Source organism: Oncorhynchus gorbuscha, linkage group LG09, assembly GCF_021184085.1.
Source record: "Oncorhynchus gorbuscha isolate QuinsamMale2020 ecotype Even-year linkage group LG09, OgorEven_v1.0, whole genome shotgun sequence".
NCBI lineage: Eukaryota > Metazoa > Chordata > Actinopteri > Salmoniformes > Salmonidae > Oncorhynchus > Oncorhynchus gorbuscha.
The window spans coordinates 86001045-86024744 of record NC_060181.1 but is presented as its reverse complement, the minus strand read 5'-3'; the positions used below and the strand labels follow the sequence as shown (position 1 = coordinate 86024744).

The window sequence follows — 23700 nt, the reverse complement described above, 5'->3', positions numbered from 1 at the left end:
CATCACTTGGGGTGGTCAATGATTTTTTTTGTTGCTTTGGGAAGGATAGTGTGGGTTTTCCCTCTGGTTTACATTCACTTTAGCAGGTTTGACTATATAATTTCTTCCATCCTAGCCAAAGTTCCTCATCTACTTGTATGCGCCTCTCTATATCAAGGTATTTTGGTACTCTGTCTATCCTACACTCTATCACCATTCATAATAATAATAATAATATATGCCATTTAGCAGACGCTTTTATCCAAAGCGACTTACAGTCATGTGTGCATAGTGACAATAGTGGTAGGTGGATTGTTTGTCCAGATCTGCAATAGGCTAACTAGCAATCATACCACACATAAAAACATTCAAAGCTGCATCAATTTTCAATATGACTCCACAAGATCAAATAGGAGTAGCTAATAGGCAGCGGAGAGGCCAGGTGCATCATTGCACATGAAATCATTAAAAAAGCTCTCCTATTGATCTTGTTTAGGGACAATACAATCATCCTTCCTAGGCTAGCCTACAACACCACAATACAATTATCCTTCCTAGGCTAGCCTACAACACCACAATACAATCATCCTTCCTAGGCTAGCCTACAACACCACAATACAATTATCCTTCCTAGGCTAGCCTACAACACAACAATGCAATGAATAATTGCATTATTGTTTTCAGGTGAGTACAAAATTCTACTCTAGGCTGCATTGAAAATGTCATTTGAATAACGGCACAAAGTCCCGTGATTTGAATGTTTAATTCCATTTGGATCAGTTACTCTCGACAGTTTATGAGGTCGAGAAAGGCACAGTAGCAGGCCAGTCTGGTTGTAATTTTCACTTCTGATACTTTCGATGCTCTGTCTGTTGTGGATCATCGTTCTCCCAAATCGTCCTATAATAATGTGGCCACATGCTCCCAGCAGACCCAGTTATTCCGGAAAGCTTAATGCTCTTTCTGCCTCCTCTCCAATTCGAGTGGCTATTCCTCGCGCACCTAGAACCATTCAATATAGCCAAAATATTTGTAATTTAACTTTTTGACAAATACAAATATTCTCACACTTTTGTCCATAATAGTCTCATCATGTAGACTATACCTGCACTGTATCTGCGAGCGGTTGACTAGAGCGCGTGTGGGCACATTCACTATACCTACGTGACATTTTTAGTGACAAAATCATCAGTAGTTCTAGAGTTGAAAATGCAATGGAAACCCTTTTCAAACATATTTTTTATTTTGAACATGAGAATTTAATTGAAAAAGTATTTTTTAGTCGTATACTATGTATTTACACACTGACTTTTATCCGCAACAAGTTAATTTGATGGAAACCAAGTTTACATTTTTTTAATCATTTTTTGTTGTGTACATTATCCATTTAAATGTTTAAGTTTATAACATGTACTCATAGGCTCCCACTCAAAAGAAGGGAAACAATTCCAGAATACATAGAGTTTAAGTAAGAATACATTTCAATATAAACTGGAAAAGAAAATCATGTGGGCCTCCACTCCCAACCTTCCATTCCCCCAACCTTCCATTCCCCCAACCTTCCATTCCCCCAACCTTCCATTCCCCCAACCTTCCATTCCCCCAACCTTCCATTCCCCCAACCTTACATTCCTCCAACCATCTATTCCCCCAACCTTCCATTCCTCCAACCATCTATTCCCCCAACCTTCAATTCCCCCAACCCCACCCAGCCAACATGTCACCATCCAAAGATTAAAATAGTAATATATAGTGCTGCCTGTCAGCAATAATTGTCTCTGATTGATTGAGAGATTCACAGATCTACCAGCATCATTAAGTAAATAATAGATACAAAGCATTGAATATTTACATTCATGCACTTAAAAATAATAATAATTTGTAACCTTTCCCCAGAAGTCTTTATCTGCAGGGCATTCCCACATCACATGTGCCTACCTCATTTAGGGGACACAGTGAAGAGTTGGGGGAAATTTCATTGTGAAACGTTTCCTTGGTGTTAAATACAGTCTATGAACAAACTTAAATTGTATAAATTGACGGTTCGGATTACGGAATACCAAAGCCGTATTTTTCCATATTCTGTTCCAGTTAAAGGGTTGTTCAGATTCAATTAGATCTGTGGACCATACTTTTTTAATGGCTAGCTTAGAATATGAGCTTTCCAAAAGTTGTTTATACATTATAGAGATCAGTCCTTTCAGGAGCCCAGATATATTTTTTAAATAAGTCCAATCATTGGATGGTTCGGTATTTTGGTTTCCCAAGGGACTCCACAGGCCAACATAAATTACCTAAATTGTAAATCTAGAAAAAAGCAGTTCCCTGATAATGTGTATGTATCTTTAAAATCTTGGAATGTTCTCAAACCATTACTGTCCATGATATCTGCAAGCGCACGGATTCCACATTTGGACCATTGGGGGAAATGCAAAATTAAATTGTGTTAGCAATAATAGGACCAAAGCAAAGTTTACAAAGTTTACATTGTTTAAGGGATATATATATATATATATATATATATGTAAACAATGTAAACGATGTAAACGTTTTAAACAATGTAAACTTGATATATATATTTATCCCTTAAACAATGTAAACTTATATATATATATCTATATAAGGATATCAGTGACGGAAGACCACCTCTTCCAGGGCACTAGGAGACACCATATTTCTCTCTACTCAGCCAGGGGGCTGAAAAATAATGTCTGAAATACAACTCTGATGGGAAAATGTACATATCGTTTGTTGTAAATATATTTTAGAATATTTGCATGAAATTTGGTCGCCAATTGGATGCAAACCTAGTTATAGACACCCTAAAGACTCTGGCAATTACGCTAGTCCAGTGTCACTATGATTATGCCTGGTCATGAATGGTTCACCAGCAACCCCAAACATCTAAAGAATAAGCTATAGATCAGCCAAAACAGGCTTGTAAGAATTGTACTTAAACTCATCTGGATGTTGAGCATTTTAAGCAGCTAGGCTGGCTATCTGTGGAAAAAAGACTAGTATTAATTTACCTTGGTCTAGTCCACAGAATTATCACGGACTCAGCCCCCAGGTAACTATCCAACTATTTTTCCTTTGTTAGAGATGTCTACCAGCATTATACTGGAGCCAGAGACTTTAATATTCCCAGTTTATCTGGTAAGAACACATTTTTATATTCCGGTGCTGTTGAGTGACACAAACTACCACAGCAACCCAAAGCCATACCGACCATAACCACTTTTAAAAAATAATGTCAAAATCTGGCTGATGGAGATGTTTTCAATGTATCCCTGTAATGTAATGTGTCTGTATCTATGATTTTTCCCCCCCTGGCTGAGTAGAGCGAGAACTATGGTGTCTCCTACTGCCCTGGAAGAGTTCTTCACTGATATATCCCTTAAACAATGTCAACTTTGCTTTGGTCCTATAATTGCTAACACAATTTCATTTTCACATTCACCCTCCTTACTTCCTCCCAGTTTTACATCTCCACCACCCCCATTCCACCCCGAGAGTTCCGAACATGAATATTCATGAATGTAAACATAGTAATCGTGAATAATGCATTCTGTTCAGTAATAGATGCAGGGAATCAGAAAGGTGTGCATGAAGTACATACAGACAAGCTGTTCTAGAGTGGGAGTTAGAGAGGAGCATGTCATGCAGATCGAGATGTTCTGTAAATTGACTCGAATCAGACGGATAGTGAAGGGCATTTCCATGAAAAAGGACCCATGAGCACCAACATGTGAAGTTCATAGGTGCATATTAAATTGGGTGTCAAATGAAAGCTAAGAGTCTATATTTTGGGGAAATGAAGGCATGTATACATTTTTCAACCATTTTCCATCCTAAAAATTAGGCATTTGTAAGTCGCTCTGGATAAGAGCGTCTGCTAAATGACTTAAATGTAAATGTAAATGCATAAGTAAATGCTTTGATTTCTGGATAAACAGATGGAAAAGGGTCTTATAAAACATCTACCTGAAAAAGTCTTGAACACTATCATTAATACATCCAAACATAATGATGTTGACGTTAAGACCCCTGCCAACTAATACTTATATTTTGTTTTGGAGAAATTGTTTACCTTCTGTAAGTTTAAGAAATATTGACTTGTGACTTGTAATTCCGTTACCAAAAACTTGCATATCTATGAGATATTTTCAAATTCCTCTCCATCATAAGGAGGTAGGATAATACAATTTCACAGAAGTAACAAGTAATGGTAGACCTACCAATTAGTTATAGTGATTTTACTGATTCCAATTTTGTTTATGAATTATTTAAGTGATGTTTAAGTGATTAAAACTCGTAATTCTAACGGAATTCCCCCCAAAATTGAACAGAATTACTGCAACAGAATTGGGCTGTGTCGGTCATGGCATTGGGCTGTGTCGGTCATGGCGTTGGGCTGTGTCGGTCATGGCGTTGGGCTGTGTCGGTCATGGCGTTGGGCTGTGTCGGTCATGGCGTTGGGCTGTGTCGGTCATGGCGTTGGGCTGTGTCGGTCATGGCGTTGGGCTGTGTCGGTCATGGCGTTGGGCTGTGTCGGTCATGGCGTTGGGCTGTGTCGGTCATGGCGTTGGGCTGTGTCGGTCATGGCGTTGGGCTGTGTCGGTCATGGCATTTCTTTTCTGCCGGTAATAGTCATGCAAATAACTGCTGGTCTCAAGGTAATTGACAGTTAATTAACATAAACACATTTTATCATCTCCAGGCCTCCACACATACAAGCCACTTACAAGCCGCTTATGCGCCCCTTTGGAACATCTACATTTGAAAAAGTCTAGTAAACACCACAATAAATTAACGGTTTATTTTAGTCAGGTCTAAAGAAACATGATATGAAGAAAATGTATTTCACTTGAATAGAATGTGAGTTGGCCTACTGTATGTTATCTGGCTATGTGCCATGACATAGGCTGTCATCTAATTTATTTATCATGCTTATAAATGCAGTGCCATTATTTTCTATACAATTATTTAATTTAGTAAGAAGAATAAAATAGAAAGGATATTTTTCCCATTCCACAGTGAGTGTTATTATAAAGTTGCCATGTTGAGCGTAAAAGTCCTAATTTGAAACGGGTCCTATATGATTTAGACACTCTAGTTGTGACTGATACAAACCTTAGAATGTCTTAGAAATCAAAACAGAAATGGGCGGCATGATGTGACTAAAGGGTATTGATGATCTGACGCTTTTCTCTCATCAACTGATTATATTTTCCCCCATCAGACTATTCTCAATGTAATCTGGTCTTTACTAATATGTCAAATTAGTTTAGATTTAGAATAGTCCATTATCAAATGGGCAGGGGGGAAAAGACATCCGTATGCACTCTAATAACGAATGGAGGCCGCTATCCCGCAGTTAGTTTTTCAATCATGCTGGTTAGGCTACTCAAGTTTTATAGCGGAGCATGTGCTTGATATGAACAGCTGAGAAATAAATATAGCAGCAGGTGGGATCCTCTTCTTTTTAGTGGCAACCATCAAACTCTGCTTTCATTTCTATTGCATATAGACATGTCTGGGCTTACAGGAAGCATAGTACTGAGTTCACACTCAAAGGTGATTACTAGAATGTGTTTAATTTAGCAGTATAGGCTAGCTAGACCAATTATGTACCAAAGACGTCTTAAATCTTTTATCATCATTTGCAGTGTTTTTCCCCCTGTGTGCGTAATATGCGGTAGGCTATAAGGCTTTGTATTGTATAACGAACGGCACAGTCATTATTTTAATTCAGTTTCTTTTCCTGGGCTCGGGCTCATATACATATGTATAAGCTCAAATATGCATATGGGTGTTTTGAACGAATCATCACCTTAGAAAGCGCTGTCCATTTCGTTGTTAGGCTTTGAAACAACATCCACAACGGCCATGTTTTCCACTCAGTTTCAGCATGTTGTTCAACTTTTTTCTTCAACTTGATCGATCACAGTGTGGTGAGTTTTAAAAGCATGATACTGTTTTGATGATAAGTGTTTTGATGTGATTTCTGATTGCATTTGATGTCCACTGGGCATACTGTTATGTTCAGCTCATAACTGTTTTCTTTGTGTTTCTGTCATCTGGTGGTCAAACCAAGTGTTAAAACAGTTGGTCTGCCCTCTGTCCCTCTCTGTCCCTCTCTGTCCCTCTGTCTCTCTGTGTCTCTCTGTGTCCCTCTGTCTCTCTGTGTCCCTCTGTCTCTCTGTGTTCCTCTGTCTCTCTCTGTCCCTCTGTCTCTCTCTGTCTCTCTGTGTCTCTCTGTGTGTCTCTCTCTGTCTCCTCTCTCTCTGACTCTGTCTCTGTCTCTCTCTGTCTCTCTCTGCACTGTACTCTAGTGTGCTCTGCTGTACTGCACTGAACTCTACTATGCTCTGCACTGAACTCTACTCTTGCTGTACTGCACTGAACTCTACTCTGCTGTACTGCACTGAACTCTACTCTTGCTGTACTGCACTGAACTCTACTCTGCTGTACTGCACTGAACTCTACTCTGCTGTACTGCACTGAACTCTACTCTGCTGTACTGCACTGTACTCTACTCTGCTGTACTGCACTGTACTCTACTCTGCTGTACTGCACTGTACTCTAGGGTGCTCTGCTGTACTGCACTGTACTCTACTCTGCTGTACTGCACTGTACTCTAGGGTGCTCTGCTGTACTGCACTGTACTCTAGGGTGCTCTGCTGTACTGCACTGTACTCTAGGGTGCTCTGCTGTACTGCACTGAACTCTACTCTGCTCTGCTGTACTGCACTGAACTCTACTCTGCTGTATTGCACTGAACTCTACTGTTCTGTATTGTATTGTACTCTACTGAACTCTGCTGTGAAACAGGAGGAGAATAACATTCAAATTCAGAATGATGCATTTCTGTGTTCTACAAATTAGGGACCATCATGTAATTCCGTTACCGGTTGTAAATCCGCTTCATTTACTGTAGTTCAATGACCAAAATAGATTTGTTCAAACTCTAGGTGCCATGTCATAGCTGGCACCCCATTATGTTTTTTATTTTAACTTTATTTAACTAGGCAAGTAAGTTTAGAACAAATTCCTATTTTCAATGACGGCCTAAGAACAGTGGGTTAAATGCCTGTTCAGGGGCAGAACGACAGATTTGTACTTTGTCAGCTCGGGGATTTGAACTTGCAACCTCTACACTCTAACCACTAGGCTACCCTGCCGCCTCTACACTCTAACCACTAGGCTACCCTGCCGCCTCTACACTCTAACCACTAGGCTACCCTGCCACCTCTACACTCTAACCACTAGGCTACCCTGCCACCTCTACACTCTAACCACTAGGCTACCCTGCCACCTCTACACTCTAACCACTAGGCTACCCTGCCACCTCTACACTCTAACCACTAGGCTACCCTGCCACCTCTACACTCTAACCACTAGGCTACCCTGCCACCTCTACACTCTAACCACTAGGCTACCCTGCCACCTCTACACTCTAACCACTAGGCTACCCTGCCGCCTCTACACTCTAACCACTAGGCTACCCTGCCACCTCTACACTCTAACCACTAGGCTACCCTGCCACCTCTACACTCTAACCACTAGGCTACCCTGCCACCTCTACACTCTAACCACTAGGCTACCCTGCCACCTCTACACTCTAACCACTAGGCTACCCTGCCACCTCTACACTCTAACCACTAGGCTACCCTGCCACCTCTACACTCTAACCACTAGTCTCTCTCTGTCTCTCTCTCTCTCTCTCTGCACTGTACTCTAGTGTGCTCTGCTGTACTGCACTGAACTCTACTATGCTCTGCACTGAACTCTACTCTGCTCTGCACTGAACTCTAGAGTGCTCTGCTGTACTGCACTGAACTCTACTCTGCTGTACTGCACTGAACTACTGTGCTCTATTGTACTGCACTGTACTCTACTCTGCTGTACTGCACTGTACTCTACTATGCTCTGCTGTACTGCACTGTACTCTACTATGCTCTGCTGTACTGCACTGAACTCTACTATGCTCTGCTGTACTGCACTGAACTCTACTATGCTCTGCTGTACTGCACTGAACTCTACTCTGCTGTATTGCACTGAACTCTACTGTTCTGTATTGTATTGTACTCTACTGAACTCTACTCTGCTGTACTGCACTGAACTCTAGAGTGCTCTGCTGTACTGCACTGAACTCTACTCTGCTGTACTGCACTGAACTACTGTGCTCTGTTGTACTGCACTGTACTCTACTCTGCTGTACTGCACTGTACTCTACTATGCTCTGCTGTACTGCACTGTACTCTACTATGCTCTGCTGTACTGCACTGAACTCTACTATGCTCTGCTGTACTGCACTGAACTCTACTATGCTCTGCTGTACTGCACTGAACTCTACTCTGCTGTATTGCACTGAACTCTACTGTTCTGTATTGTACTGAACTCTACTGAGCTCTGCTGTGAAACAGGAGGAGAATAACAGAATAACACTCTACACTCTAACCACTAGGCTACCCTGCCACCTCTACACTCTAACCACTAGGCTACCCTGCCGCCTCTACACTCTAACCACTAGGCTAACCTCTACACTCTAACCACTAGGCTACTCTGCCGCCTCTACACTAACCACTAGGCTACCCTGCCACCTCTACACTCTAACCACTAGGCTACCCTGCCGCCTCTACACTCTAACCACTAGGCTACCCTGCCACCTCTACACTCTAACCACTAGGCCACCCTGCCGCCTCTACACTCTAACCACTAGGCCACCCTGCCGCCTCTACACTCTAACCACTAGGCTACCCTGCCGCCTCTACACTCTAACCACTAGGCTACCCTGCCGCCTCTACACTCTAACCACTAGGCTACCCTGCCGCCTCTACACTCTAACCACTAGGCTACCCTGCCACCTCTACACTCTAACCACTAGGCCACCCTGCCGCCTCTACACTCTAACCACTAGGCCACCCTGCCGCCTCTACACTCTAACCACTAGGCCACCCTGCCGCCTCTACACTCTAACCACTAGGCTACCCTGCCGCCTCTACACTCTAACCACTAGGCTACCCTGCCGCCTCTACACTCTAACCACTAGGCTACCCTGCCGCCTCTACACTCTAACCAATAGGCTACCCTGCCACCTCTACACTCTAACCACTAGGCCACCCTGCCGCCTCTACACTCTAACCACTAGGCCACCCTGCGGCCTCTACACTCTAACCACTAGGCCACCCTGCCGCCTCTACACTCTAACCACTAGGCCACCCTGCCGCCTCTACACTCTAACCACTAGGCCACCCTGCCGCCTCTACACTCTAACCACTAGGCCACCCTGCCGCCTCTACACTCTAACCACTAGGCTACCCTGCCACCTCTACACTCTAACCACTAGGCTACCCTGCCACCTCTACACTCTAACCACTAGGCTACCCTGCCACCTCTACACTCTAACCACTAGGCTACCCTGCCGCCTCTACACTCTAACCACTAGGCTACCCTGCCACCTCTACACTCTAACCACTAGGCTACCCTGCCACCTCTACACTCTAACCACTAGGCTACCCTGCCACCTCTACACTCTAACCACTAGGCTACCCTGCCACCTCTACACTCTAACCACTAGGCTACCCTGCCACCTCTACACTCTAACCACTAGGCTACCCTGCCACCTCTACACTCTAACCACTAGGCTACCCTGCCACCTCTACACTCTAACCACTAGTCTCTCTCTGTCTCTCTCTCTCTCTGCACTGTACTCTAGTGTGCTCTGCTGTACTGCACTGAACTCTACTCTGCTGTACTGCACTGAACTCTACTCTGCTGTACTGCACTGAACTCTAGAGTGCTCTGCTGTACTGCACTGAACTCTACTCTGCTGTACTGCACTGAACTACTGTGCTCTGTTGTACTGCACTGTACTCTACTCTGCTGTACTGCACTGAACTCTACTATGCTCTGCACTGAACTCTACTCTTGCTGTACTGCACTGAACTCTACTCTGCTGTACTGCACTGAACTCTACTCTTGCTGTACTGCACTGTACTCTACTCTGCTGTACTGCACTGTACTCTACTCTGCTGTACTGCACTGTACTCTACTCTGCTGTACTGCACTGTACTCTAGGGTGCTCTGCTGTACTGCACTGTACTCTACTCTGCTGTACTGCACTGTACTCTAGGGTGCTCTGCTGTACTGCACTGTACTCTAGGGTGCTCTGCTGTACTGCACTGTACTAGGGTGCTCTGCTGTACTGCACTGAACTCTACTCTGCTCTGCTGTACTGCACTGAACTCTACTCTGCTGTATTGCACTGAACTCTACTGTTCTGTATTGTATTGTACTCTACTGAACTCTGCTGTGAAACAGGAGGAGAATAACATTCAAATTCAGAATGATGCATTTCTGTGTTCTACAAATTAGGGACCATCATGTAATTCCGTTACCGGTTGTAAATCCGCTTCATTTACTGTAGTTCAATGACCAAAATAGATTTGTTCAAACTCTAGGTGCCATGTCATAGCTGGCACCCCATTATGTTTTTTATTTTAACTTTATTTAACTAGGCAAGTAAGTTTAGAACAAATTCCTATTTTCAATGACGGCCTAAGAACAGTGGGTTAAATGCCTGTTCAGGGGCAGAACGACAGATTTGTACTTTGTCAGCTCGGGATTTGAACTTGCAACCTCTACACTCTAACCACTAGGCTACCCTGCCGCCTCTACACTCTAACCACTAGGCTACCCTGCCGCCTCTACACTCTAACCACTAGGCTACCCTGCCGCCTCTACACTCTAACCACTAGGCTACCCTGCCACCTCTACACTCTAACCACTAGGCTACCCTGCCACCTCTACACTCTAACCACTAGGCTACCCTGCCACCTCTACACTCTAACCACTAGGCTACCCTGCCACCTCTACACTCTAACCACTAGGCTACCCTGCCACCTCTACACTCTAACCACTAGACTACCCTGCCACCTCTACACTCTAACCACTAGGCTACCCTGCCACCTCTACACTCTAACCACTAGGCTACCCTGCCGCCTCTACACTCTAACCACTAGGCTACCCTGCCACCTCTACACTCTAACCACTAGGCTACCCTGCCACCTCTACACTCTAACCACTAGGCTACCCTGCCACCTCTACACTCTAACCACTAGGCTACCCTGCCACCTCTACACTCTAACCACTAGGCTACCCTGCCACCTCTACACTCTAACCACTAGGCTACCCTGCCACCTCTACACTCTAACCACTAGTCTCTCTCTGTCTCTCTCTCTCTCTCTGCACTGTACTCTAGTGTGCTCTGCTGTACTGCACTGAACTCTACTCTGCTGTACTGCACTGAACTCTACTCTGCTGTACTGCACTGAACTCTAGAGTGCTCTGCTGTACTGCACTGAACTCTACTCTGCTGTACTGCACTGAACTACTGTGCTCTGTTGTACTGCACTGTACTCTACTCTGCTGTACTGCACTGTACTCTACTATGCTCTGCTGTACTGCACTGTACTCTACTATGCTCTGCTGTACTGCACTGAACTCTACTATGCTCTGCTGTACTGCACTGAACTCTACTATGCTCTGCTGTACTGCACTGAACTCTACTCTGCTGTATTGCACTGAACTCTACTGTTCTGTATTGTATTGTACTCTACTGAACTCTACTCTGCTGTACTGCACTGAACTCTAGAGTGCTCTGCTGTACTGCACTGAACTCTACTCTGCTGTACTGCACTGAACTACTGTGCTCTGTTGTACTGCACTGTACTCTGCTGTACTGCACTCTGCTGTACTGCACTGTACTCTACTATGCTCTGCTGTACTGCACTGTACTCTACTATGCTCTGCTGTACTGCACTGAACTCTACTATGCTCTGCTGTACTGCACTGAACTCTACTATGCTCTGCTGTACTGCACTGAACTCTACTCTGCTGTATTGCACTGAACTCTACTGTTCTGTATTGTACTGAACTCTACTGAGCTCTGCTGTGAAACAGGAGGAGAATAACAGAATAACACTCTACACTCTAACCACTAGGCTACCCTGCCACCTCTACACTCTAACCACTAGGCTACCCTGCCGCCTCTACACTCTAACCACTAGGCTACCCTGCCACCTCTACACTCTAACCACTAGGCTACCCTGCCACCTCTACACTCTAACCACTAGGCTACCCTGCCGCCTCTACACTCTAACCACTAGGCTACCCTGCCGCCTCTACACTCTAACCACTAGGCTACCCTGCGGCCTCTACACTCTTAACCACTAGGCTACCCTGCCGCCTCTACACTCTAACCACTAGGCTACCCTGCCACCTCTACACTCTAACCACTAGGCTACCCTGCCACCTCTACACTCTAACCACTAGGCTACCCTGCCACCTCTACACTCTAACCACTAGGCTACCCTGCCGCCTCTACACTCTAACCACTAGGCTACCCTGCCACCTCTACACTCTAACCACTAGGCTAACCTCTACACTCTAACCACTAGGCCACCCTGCCACCTCTACACTCTAACCACTAGGCTAACCTCTACACTCTAACCACTAGGCTACCCTGCCGCCTCTACACTAACCACTAGGCTACCCTGCCACCTCTACACTCTAACCACTAGGCTACCCTGCCGCCTCTACACTCTAACCACTAGGCTACCCTGCCACCTCTACACTCTAACCACTAGGCCACCCTGCCGCCTCTACACTCTAACCACTAGGCCACCCTGCCGCCTCTACACTCTAACCACTAGGCTAACCTCTACACTCTAACCACTAGGCTACTCTGCCGCCTCTACACTAACCACTAGGCTACCCTGCCACCTCTACACTCTAACCACTAGGCTACCCTGCCGCCTCTACACTCTAACCACTAGGCTACCCTGCCACCTCTACACTCTAACCACTAGGCCACCCTGCCGCCTCTACACTCTAACCACTAGGCCACCCTGCCGCCTCTACACTCTAACCACTAGGCTACCCTGCCGCCTCTACACTCTAACCACTAGGCTACCCTGCCGCCTCTACACTCTAACCACTAGGCTACCCTGCCGCCTCTACACTCTAACCACTAGGCTACCCTGCCACCTCTACACTCTAACCACTAGGCCACCCTGCCGCCTCTACACTCTAACCACTAGGCCACCCTGCCGCCTCTACACTCTAACCACTAGGCCACCCTGCCGCCTCTACACTCTAACCACTAGGCTACCCTGCCGCCTCTACACTCTAACCACTAGGCTACCCTGCCGCCTCTACACTCTAACCACTAGGCTACCCTGCCGCCTCTACACTCTAACCACTAGGCTACCCTGCCACCTCTACACTCTAACCACTAGGCCACCCTGCCGCCTCTACACTCTAACCACTAGGCCACCCTGCCGCCTCTACACTCTAACCACTAGGCCACCCTGCCGCCTCTACACTCTAACCACTAGGCCACCCTGCCGCCTCTACACTCTAACCACTAGGCCACCCTGCCGCCTCTACACTCTAACCACTAGGCCACCCTGCCGCCTCTACACTCTAACCACTAGGCCACCCTGCCGCCTCTACACTCTAACCACTAGGCCACCTTGCCACCTCTACACTCTAACCACTAGGCCACCCTGCCACCTCTACACTCTAACCACTAGGCCACCCTGCCGCCTCTACACTCTAACCACTAGGCTACCCTGCCACCTCTACACTCTAACCACTAGGCTACCCTGCCGCCTCTACACTCTAACCACTAGGCTACCCTGCCGCCTCTACACTCTAACCACTAGGCTACCCTGCCACCTCTACACTCTAACCACTAGGCTACCCTGCCACCTCTACACTCTAACCACTAGGCTACCCTGCCACCTCTACACTCTAACCACTAGGCTACCCTGCCACCTCTACACTCTAACCACTAGGCTACCCTGCCGCCTCTACACTCTAACCACTAGGCCACCCTGCCACCTCTACACTCTAACCACTAGGCTACCCTGCCACCTCTACACTCTAACCACTAGGCTACCCTGCCACCTCTACACTCTAACCACTAGGCCACCCTGCCACCTCTACACTCTAACCACTAGGCCACCCTGCCACCTCTACACTCTAACCATTAGGCTACCCTGCCACCTCTACACTCTAACCACTAGGCCACCCTGCCACCTCTACACTCTAACCACTAGGCTACCCTGCCACCTCTACACTCTAACCACTAGGCTACCCTGCCACCTCTACACTCTAACCATTAGGCCACCCTGCCACCTCTACACTCTAACCACTAGGCTACCCTGCCGCCTCTACACTCTAACCACTAGGCTACCCTGCCGCCCCTTTATGCAGAAATCTTTGAATTTGAATTCAGAGCGAATTTTTGACAACGTGGTCGTATTAAAACCCGAGGGGGATTTTACTGTAATTCTGTTATCAAAGTTGGCATCGGCACAGTTCTTCCAATAAATTCGTTTTTTGTACAAATATCAAATATAGCAAAGCCAGAGAAAATATATAGCGTAGTTCAGGTATCTTTTAGAATGTACTATAATCAGGGTTGCCAGTGGCCCTGCTTGAAATGAGCTAGCCTACTCAAAAGTGAGGACAGAAATACATGATAGATAGGATCAGACACATCCTTACTCAGGCCTCTGCTTTTTCCACACATTCTATAGCTCCTCATTTCCTCTGTTTACATTTTTTGGGGGGGGTAACAACTTACTTTTGAGTTGCACCAGCCTACCAACAGCTAGCCTACCTGTGACAAATGGAGAAACATTTGGTCACCGTAGTTGTAGAACAGAGAAATGCCTTAATGTAGACACTGTAACATGCTAAGTACTGTTCCAACAAAGAAGTTTAGGCCCATAGGCTCGACTCGACTATGATATTAATGGGAACTTAGCTTGTAGTGTTGCCGTGACTTTCATACCATGGGTGAAGTTAAATGTCAGTGGAATTTGAATATATACTTATTATTCTGCGCTCGCTATGCCTCATGTCACGTTGAATGTCTCCGTTATATTCACTCTCAATAAAACCTCGCTAATGAGTTACCTATTTAAAATTCTCTCTGCTCAAATATTTGCATAATGCATTGGTCACGCTCCACATTTGGCTTTTGCAAGACACTAGCAACTGTGTTTTAAATAAAGTGCCTTTCTCCTTACTTCTAATGTGTGTTTTGATATTTTCCTCTTTTTGTTTCTGAACCCTTCTGTTTTCTCTCTTTGTTCGGGTTTTAAGAGAGGTAGAGTAGTGTACCGGTTTGGAAGGAGGAAGACTGTAGCTTGGTTATCTCTATGATGTTTTTTTCCATCAACAAATGTAAGCCCACATGTTGTATTGATTGGTACCATTATATTATATTCTGCCAGGCTTATTCAGAGGCACCAATATTCCACCCTAATTGAACCATTATTTTAATTGTTTTAATTGAACCATTTTCTGAGAACTGGTTCACGCAGGACATTTGAGTCATTAGCAAAAACGACCTGATATGGCCTTTTTGGTTGAGAAAAACATTGGAGAGTTGGTGGTTGAGACATACTTTCTATCGCTTTGAGAAAGAGGGTTTAAATGTTGGAACCTGGCGTAAATCGGCCTTCTGAAGAAAATGTTTAGTCATAAGGTTCCTTGGCTCACTGCCCTCACTGGCTGCTGTTTGGTTAGTCCTGACCAGGCCCCAGCATGGCTACTGTTTGGTTAATCCTGACCAGGCCCCAGCATGGCTACTGTTTGGTTAGTCCTGACCAGGCCCCAGCATCACTACTGTTTGGTTAGTCCTGACCAGGCCCCAGCATCACTACTGTTTGGTTAGTCCTGACCAGGCCCCAGCATGGCTACTGTTTGGTTAGTCCTGACCAGGCCCCAGCATCGCTACTGTTTGGTTAGTCCTGACCAGGCCCCAGCATCGCTACTGTTTGGTTAGTCCTGACCAGGCCCCAGCATCGCTACTGTTTGGTTAGTCCTGACCAGGCCCCAGCATCGCTACTGTTTGGTTAGTCCTGACCAGGCCCCAGCATCGCTACTGTTTGGTTAGTCCTGACCAGGCCCCAGCATCACTACTGTTTGGTTAGTCCTGACCAGGCCCCAGCATCACTACTGTTTGGTTAGTCCTGACCAGGCCCCAGCATGGCTACTGTTTGGTTAGTCCTGACCAGGCCCCAGCATCGCTACTGTTTGGTTAGTCCTGACCAGGCCCCAGCATGGCTACTGTTTGTTTAGTCCTGACCAGGCCCCAGCATGGCTACTGTTTGGTTAGTCCTGACCAGGCCCCAGCATCACTACTGTTTGGTTAGTCCTGACCAGGCCCCAGCATCGCTACTGTTTGGTTAGTCCTGACCAGGCCCCAGCATCACTACTGTTTGGTTAGTCCTGACCAGGCCCCAGCATGGCTACTGTTTGGTTAGTCCTGACCAGGCCCCAGCATCGCTACTGTTTGGTTAGTCCTGACCAGGCCCCAACATCACTACTGTTTGGTTAGTCCTGACCAGGCCCCAGCATGGCTACTGTTTGGTTAGTCCTGACCAGGCCCCAGCATGGCTACTGTTTGGTTAGTCCTGACCAGGCCCCAGCATCACTACTGTTTGGTTAGTCCTGACCAGGCCCCAGCATCACTACTGTTTGGTTAGTCCTGACCAGGCCCCAGCATCACTACTGTTTGGTTTGTCTACTGTCCTCAGGTCTGATTTGTCATGTCCTTTGTTCAGTCTCTGTTCGTCCTGGTCAATGGTGTGAAGTATATTGTGAAGGAGTGGTTGGAATAGTTGTAGTTGGGGAGCAGAGGAAAGGGAAGAAGGTTTAGTTTTCTGTTGAGGATTCTCTGAGCAAGGCTATGCCACACGTTCGTGCCCTCTTTTTCAGAGATCTATCCACACGTTCGTGCCCTCTTTTTCAGAGATCTATCCACACGTTCGTGCCCTCTTTTTCAGAGATCTATCCACACGTTCGTGCCCTCTTTTTCAGAGATCTATCCACACGTTCGTGCCCTCTTTTTCAGAGATCTATCCACCCCAGCAGTAGGAGATTTGGTGGTGAGAAATACTTGCTGTGGCTTTGAAAAAGAGGGTTTAAGTGTTGTAACCTGGCCTAAATCGGCCTTCTGAAGAAAATAGAGATTGAATTCTAACATTGCTTTGATGCCCCACTCTGCCTGCCTGTCCTCCACATTATGTTCCACGGCATGTTCTTCTACACTGAATTGAAAAAGAGAGAGAGGGGGGGGGGAAGCCAGCTGAACGCGAAAAACGCATCTAATGGAATTTAAAGCTAATCTAAATATGCTAATCGTCACACGCTTTATAAACAGCCGATAGTACCCGTTGCCCCCCTTCTCTCTATTTCTCTCAGTAGTTGTGCAGAGTGGAATGCCATAGGTCAGTAATGACAGACCCCTCATTAATAGCTCGGCCTGGTCTCTGTGTCTCCTGGGGGAGTTTGGGACCAGCAGTCCGAGACAGTCTATTAGTTCTATTAGCGCCCTCCACCTGTCCATACCAACGTTCCCAGACCACCGCTCGAAAATCCTCATACTGAATTCTGGGAAGTTGTTTCGCATCCTTTTTTACCAGGCCCTCTTAGCTAATTAATCTGTGGCTTGCATTCTGCCGGTAATTGGGTTTGTTCTGTTCCCCTCCCCCTCCAGCCTACGCTGTATGCCTGTTTTGAGCCCATCTCTTTTTCCCCCTCTCCTATTCCCCTGGTTTTTTATCATCCTCCAAAAGCCATCCAATTAATATGCTAATGAGATAATACATATTTATGGTGGTTTTAAATTATGCAGACAGCTTTCAGAGCCCGGTGTGAAACGAGTCACTCGCAGAACTTCAAAGCCTTGCATCGCTAACGAGGCAGGGCTTGATTTGCATACTGCTTTAATCAGCTGAATACTGATTATACTTCATTATAGAGTGTGGGGGAGAGAGCAGAGGAGAGCAGAGGGGGAGAGAGCAGAGGGGGAGAGAGCTGCCAGCTGCAATCGTTTATTTTTCCTTCCAGAGAGAGAGAACTTTTCCAGTAGTCGTGACAATCCTCGTGCGTACAGGAGACAGAGAGAGAGTCGGAGAAGAAGAGGGAGACCATTGCAAAGGAAAGAGAGGAGAAAGGTAGAGAAAGAGCGAGAAAAAGAGCTGTTAGTCTAAACCCTGTTGGGTTTCGTGGAGTACTGAGGCTGTATCTCAGGTGTGTGTGTGTGTGTGTGTGTGTGTGTGTGTGTGTGTGTGTGTGTGTGTGTGTGTGTGTGTGTGTGTGTGTGTGTGTGTGTGTGTGTGTGTGTGTGTGTGTGTGTGTGTGTGTGTGTGTGTGTGTGTGTGTGTGTGTGTGTGTGTGTGTGTGTGTGTGTGTGGTTGTACTGGACTCAGCTCGCTGACCAGTGGAAAGTAGAGAGGGAGGAGTGGGAGGGGCAGTGTGCCGACTGGACAGCCTGACGGAGGAACCAAGCCTATCTGCTGTCTCTAGCTTTTGCAACCATGCTTGAAAATAAAGGGGCACCAGAAGTGGGTGAGTCGTGGGGTCAGATGTAGTGTGTTTGTATGCATGCGGATGTATGTATATGAGAGAGAGAGATCATCAAGGACCAAGTCAAAAGGGGGAAAAATGTACTCTTGCTGAGCTTTTATGGATGTAAACGCATGCTCCATGGTCTCTGTTATTTCTCTGCCATTTGCTTGGTTGAGGATGTTGATTATCTCTGTATTTAATGGGGCTTTCTAATAAGTTGGAAAATGTAGGCACCCACAAAGAAATTTAGGCGCACAAATGGAAAATATTTGAGGTATTTTCAAGGCGCACTGGTGCTCCTACATTAAAATTCCAGGTCACACAGCTAAATATTTAGGAGCACATGCAAGTCATCTATTACTGTGTGTGTGTGTGTGTTTATTAGAAAACATTATCATGCTCTGTTGAAGGAGTGGGATGTGTCTAGTGTCATTATAGCAGGGTAGAAGACATCCGATCTTTATAAGATGTGGGCTTTAGGGGCTGTTTTGGGATGGGATGGTGGGGGCGTCGATTTTAGAGGGTCAATGACCGTCGAGTAAAATTCTCTCTGTCTGCCTCTTCCAGATTGTAGAATGAGTAATGCATCAGAAAGGAGTAAATGTGGAATGGAGAGTCCGAGTGGGAGTGGGGACGGCAACACAGGTGAGTTACCTGCAGTGACCTGCCGTTGCTTTGCTCTGCCTGTCTAACTCCTTCAACTGGTCACAAACGGATAACCAAAAGGACCTTGGTTCATTAGGCTAGAAGTTCACTTAATGGTCTTTTGTTTGAAAACCCTTGGTCCTTTTTGTTGCCCTCTGAACACATGCCGGGGTCTGCACTTTGCACACAGCCGTGTGTGTGTGTGTGTGTGTGTGTGTGTGTGTGTGTGTGTGTGTGTGTGTGTGTGTGTGTGTGTGTGTGTGTGTGTGTGTGTGTGTGTGTGTGTGTGTGTGTGTGTGTGTGTGTGTGTGTGTGTGTGGAGCAACCTAACGGCATGAGAGGTTCAGTGAGTTGTTGTTGTGCTGTAATTAGAGGCTACTTTTTGTTTTATTTAACCAGGTAGGCTAGTTGAGAACACCTTTATTTAACCAGGTAGGCTAGTTGAGAACACCTTTATTTAACCAGGTAGGCTAGTTGAGAACACCTTTATTTAACCAGGTAGGCTAGTTGAGAACACCTTTATTTAACCAGGTAGGCTAGTTGAGAACACCTTTATTTAACCAGGTAGGCTAGTTGAGAACACATTTATTTAACCAGGTAGGCCAGTTGAGAACACCTTTATTTAACCAGGTAGGCTAGTTGAGAACACCTTTATTTAACCAGGTAGGCTAGTTGAGAACACCTTTATTTAACCAGGTAGGCTAGTTGAGAACACCTTTATTTAACCAGGTAGGCCAGTTGAGAACACCTTTATTTAACCAGGTAGGCCAGTTGAGAACACCTTTATTTAACCAGGTAGGCCAGTTGAGAACACCTTTATTTAACCAGGTAGGCCAGTTGAGAACACCTTTATTTAACCAGGTGGGCCAGTGGAGAACACCTTTATTTAACGAGGTAGGCTAGTGGAGAACACCTTTATTTAACGAGGTAGGCTAGTTGAGAACACCTTTATTTAACCAGGTAGGCTAGTTGAGAACAACTTTATTTAACCAGGTAGGCTAGTTGAGAACACCTTTATTTAATGAGGTAGGCTAGTTGAGAACACCTTTATTTAACCAGGTAGGCTAGTTGAGAACAACTTTATTTAACCAGGTAGGCTAGTTGAGAACACCTTTATTTAATGAGGTAGGCTAGTTGAGAACACCTTTATTTAACCAGGTAGGCTAGTTGAGAACACCTTTATTTAACCAGGTAGGCTAGTTGAGAACACCTTTATTTAACCAGGTAGGCTAGTTGAGAACACCTTTATTTAACCAGGTAGGATAGTTGAGAACAAGTTCTCATTTACAACTGTGACCTGGCCAAGATAAAGCAAAGCAGTGCGACACAAACAACAACACAGAGTTACACATGGAATAAACAAACATACACTCAATAATACAATAGAAAAAGTCTATATACAGTGAGTGCAAATGAGGTAAGATAAGGGAGGTAAGGCAATAAATAGGCCATGGTGGCGAAATAATTACAATATAGCATTTAAACACTAGAATGGTAGATGTGCAGAAGATGAGTGTGCAAGTAGAGATACGGGGGTGCAAAGGAGCTAAATAAATAAATAACAGTATGGGGATGAGGTAGTTGGATGGGCTATTTACAGATGGGATATTTACAGATGGGCTCTTTACAGATGGGCTCTTTACAGATGGGTTATGTACAGGTGCAGAGATCTGTGAGCTGCTCTGACAGCTGGTGCTTAAAGTTAGTGAGGGAGATATGAGTCTCCATCTTCAGTGATTTTTGTAGTTCGCTCCAGTCATTGGCAGCAGAGAACTGGAAGGAAAGGCGGTGTTTGTGTTACTTCAGTGCTTGTGTTATGTCAGTGTGTGCATTATTTTCACACGTGCTGACCTGTGTGTGCTATGTGAAACTGGGGGGGGGGTGAGAGAGTGCTATGTGAAACTGGGGGGGTGGTGAGAGAATGCTATGTGAAACTGGGGGGGGGTGAGAGAGTGCTAGGTGAAACTGGGGGGTGAGAGAGTGCTAGGTGAAACTTGGGGGGGGGGGGTGAGAGAGTGCTAGGTGAAACTGGGGGGGGGTGAGGGTGCTGTGTGAATCTGGGGGGGTGAGGGTGCTATGTGAATCTGGGGGAGGGGGTGAGAGTGCTGTGTGAATCTGGGGGAGGGGGTGAGAGTGCTATGTGAATCTGGGGGAGGGGGTGAGAGTGCTGTGTGAATCTGGGGGAGGGGTGAGAGTGCTATGTGAATCTGGGGGGGGGTGAGAGAGTGCTATGTGAATCTGGGGGTGAGAGAGTGCTATGTGAATCTGGGGGGGTGAGAGAGTGATATGTGAATCTGGGGGGGGTGAGAGAGTGCCATGTGAATCTGGGGGGGTGAGAGTGCTATGTGAAGGGGGGGGGTGAGAGTGCTATGTGAAGGGGGGTGGGTGAGAGTGCTATGTGAAGGGGGGTGGGTGAGAGTGCTATGTGAAGGGGGGTGGGTGAGAGTGCTATGTGAAGGGGGGTGGGTGAGAGTGCTATGTGAAGGGGGGTGGGTGAGAGTGCTATGTGAAGGGGGGGGTGAGAGTGCTATGTGAAGGGGGGTGGGTGAGAGTGCTATGTGAAGGGGGTGGGTGAGAGTGCTATGTGAAGGGGGGGGTGAGAGTGCTATGTGAGGGGGGGGTGAGAGTGCTATGTGAAGGGGGGTGAGAGTGCTATGTGAAGGGGGGGGTGAGAGTGCTATGTGAAGGGGGGTGAGAGTGCTATGTGAAGGGGGGTGAGAGTGCTATGTGAAGGGGGGTGAGAGTGCTATGTGAAGGGGGGTGAGAGTGCTATGTGAAGGGGGGTGAGAGTGCTATGTGAAGGGGGGGGTGAGAGTGCTATGTGAAGGGGGGTGAGAGTGCTATGTGAAGGGGGGGGTGAGAGTGCTATGTGAAGGGGGGTGAGAGTGCTATGTGAAGGGGGGTGAGAGTGCTATGTGAAGGGGGGTGGGGTGAGAGTGCTATGTGAAGGGGGTGGGGTGAGAGTGCTATGTGAAGGGGGGTGGGGTGAGAGTGCTATGTGAAGGGGGTGGGGAGAGTGCTATGTGAAGGGGGTGAGAGTGCTATGTGAAGAGGGGGGTGAGAGTGCTATGTGAAGAGGGGGTGGGTGAGAGTGCTATGTGAAGGGGGGTGAGAGTGCTATGTGAAGGGGGGTGAGAGTGCTATGTGAAGGGGGGTGAGAGTGCTATGTGAAGGGGGGTGAGAGTGCTATGTGAAGGGGGGGGTGAGAGTGCTATGTGAAGGGGGGTGGGTGAGAGTGCTATGAGAAAGGGGGGTGGGTGAGAGTGCTATGTGAAACTGGGGCGTAAGAGAGTGCCATGTGAATCTGGGGGGGGGGTGAGAGTGCTATTATTTTCCTCGTCTGATGACTTGATTGCTTTTCTGTTCTCAGAAATCCAAACGAATGGACTGGACTTTCAGAGGCAGACGCTTCAGACCACAAGCGCAATCACCAACGCTCACACACAGGCTCTCCTCCAACAGGTAACAGCGACACACAGGAACATTGCATTTAAATGAGTTAGGCTCTCTCGGTATCGGCTAGGAACAAGGCAGATTAATCAATCCTGTATGCTAATTAGCTGCTCTGCGGTTGCTTGGAAACAGATGGCGGAGAATATGCAAATCTATGCAGAATTCACATGCACTGCATAACTTTTTTTTTTTTTAATTGATTAACTTCTTTACTCACCCCCTCCCTTCCCTCTCTCCTTCCTCTCACTGTTCTCTGTGGGCTGCAGTACATTTCAAACACCCACCTCCCTTCAATTTTTTATTATTTATTTTACTAGGCAAGTCAGTTAAGAACAAATTCTTATTTTCAATGACGGCCTGGGAACAGTGGGTTAACTGCCTGTTCAGGGGCAGAACGACATAATTGTACCTTGTCATCTCGGGGGTTTTAACTTGCAACCTTCTGGTTACTAGTCCAACGCTCTTAACCACTAGGCTACCCTGGCGCCCCAATAGGTTACCTAGTATCCTGTGTTTGTGGATATCTGTCAGTGGGAGTGTGTTATTTTGTCTTGGTGTGTAGATGGTTTTCCACTTCTTCTACACTCCAAGGTTGAAAAGTAAAGAATGGGTCTTTCTCTAATCAAGAATCTAACAACTAGGTTTTTGGCTTCTGTATACAATAAGTAGCAGTCAACATCATTATTTATTTAAAAACATACCGATATGGTGTACAGAGAACTGACGACTTGTGATAAATGCAACGTCTCCAGACTGGACTAAACCTAAAATAATACAGATCTATTCGGACTGGAAAAGAGTATTGCACTCAGTTTACAGTCAGAGTTTACATTTAATCAGGAGGTGACTGTACCACGAGTCTGTTTCTATATGACATGTCTTCTGGGAAGGTTATCCTATCTATATGAGGTTATCATATATAATAAAGGTTAATTAAATAAAACATGAGGTTATCCTGTATAAGGTTATGCTATATGAGTTTATCCTATATAAGGTTATGCTATATGAGTTTATCCTATATAAGGTTATGCTATATGAGTTTATCCTATATAAGGTTATGCTATATGAGTTTATCCTATATAAGGTTATGCTATGTGAGTTTATCCTATATAAGGTTATGGTATATGAGTTTATCCTATATAAGGTTATGCTATATGAGTTTATCCTATATAAGGTTATGCTATA

At 45.9% G+C, this 23700-nt stretch overlaps 1 protein-coding gene across 15 annotated transcripts in view; it reads left to right on the top strand.

Annotated features, from left to right (window-relative positions):
• LOC124044213 (POU domain, class 2, transcription factor 1-like) overlaps positions 1 to 23700 on the top strand; it is a 39688-nt gene that overhangs the window by 1988 nt on the left and 14000 nt on the right. For 14 of the 15 annotated variants that reach the window (XM_046363776.1, XM_046363774.1, XM_046363775.1 and 11 more), the window contains exons 2-3: positions 18985 to 19062; positions 22433 to 22524. In XM_046363776.1, coding sequence (XP_046219732.1) covers positions 18985 to 19062; positions 22433 to 22524 — 170 coding nt within the window. Of the gene's footprint in view, positions 1 to 18317; positions 18418 to 18984; positions 19063 to 22432; positions 22525 to 23700 lie in introns of those variants that run through there. The other variant, XM_046363767.1, reaches the window with a different exon arrangement.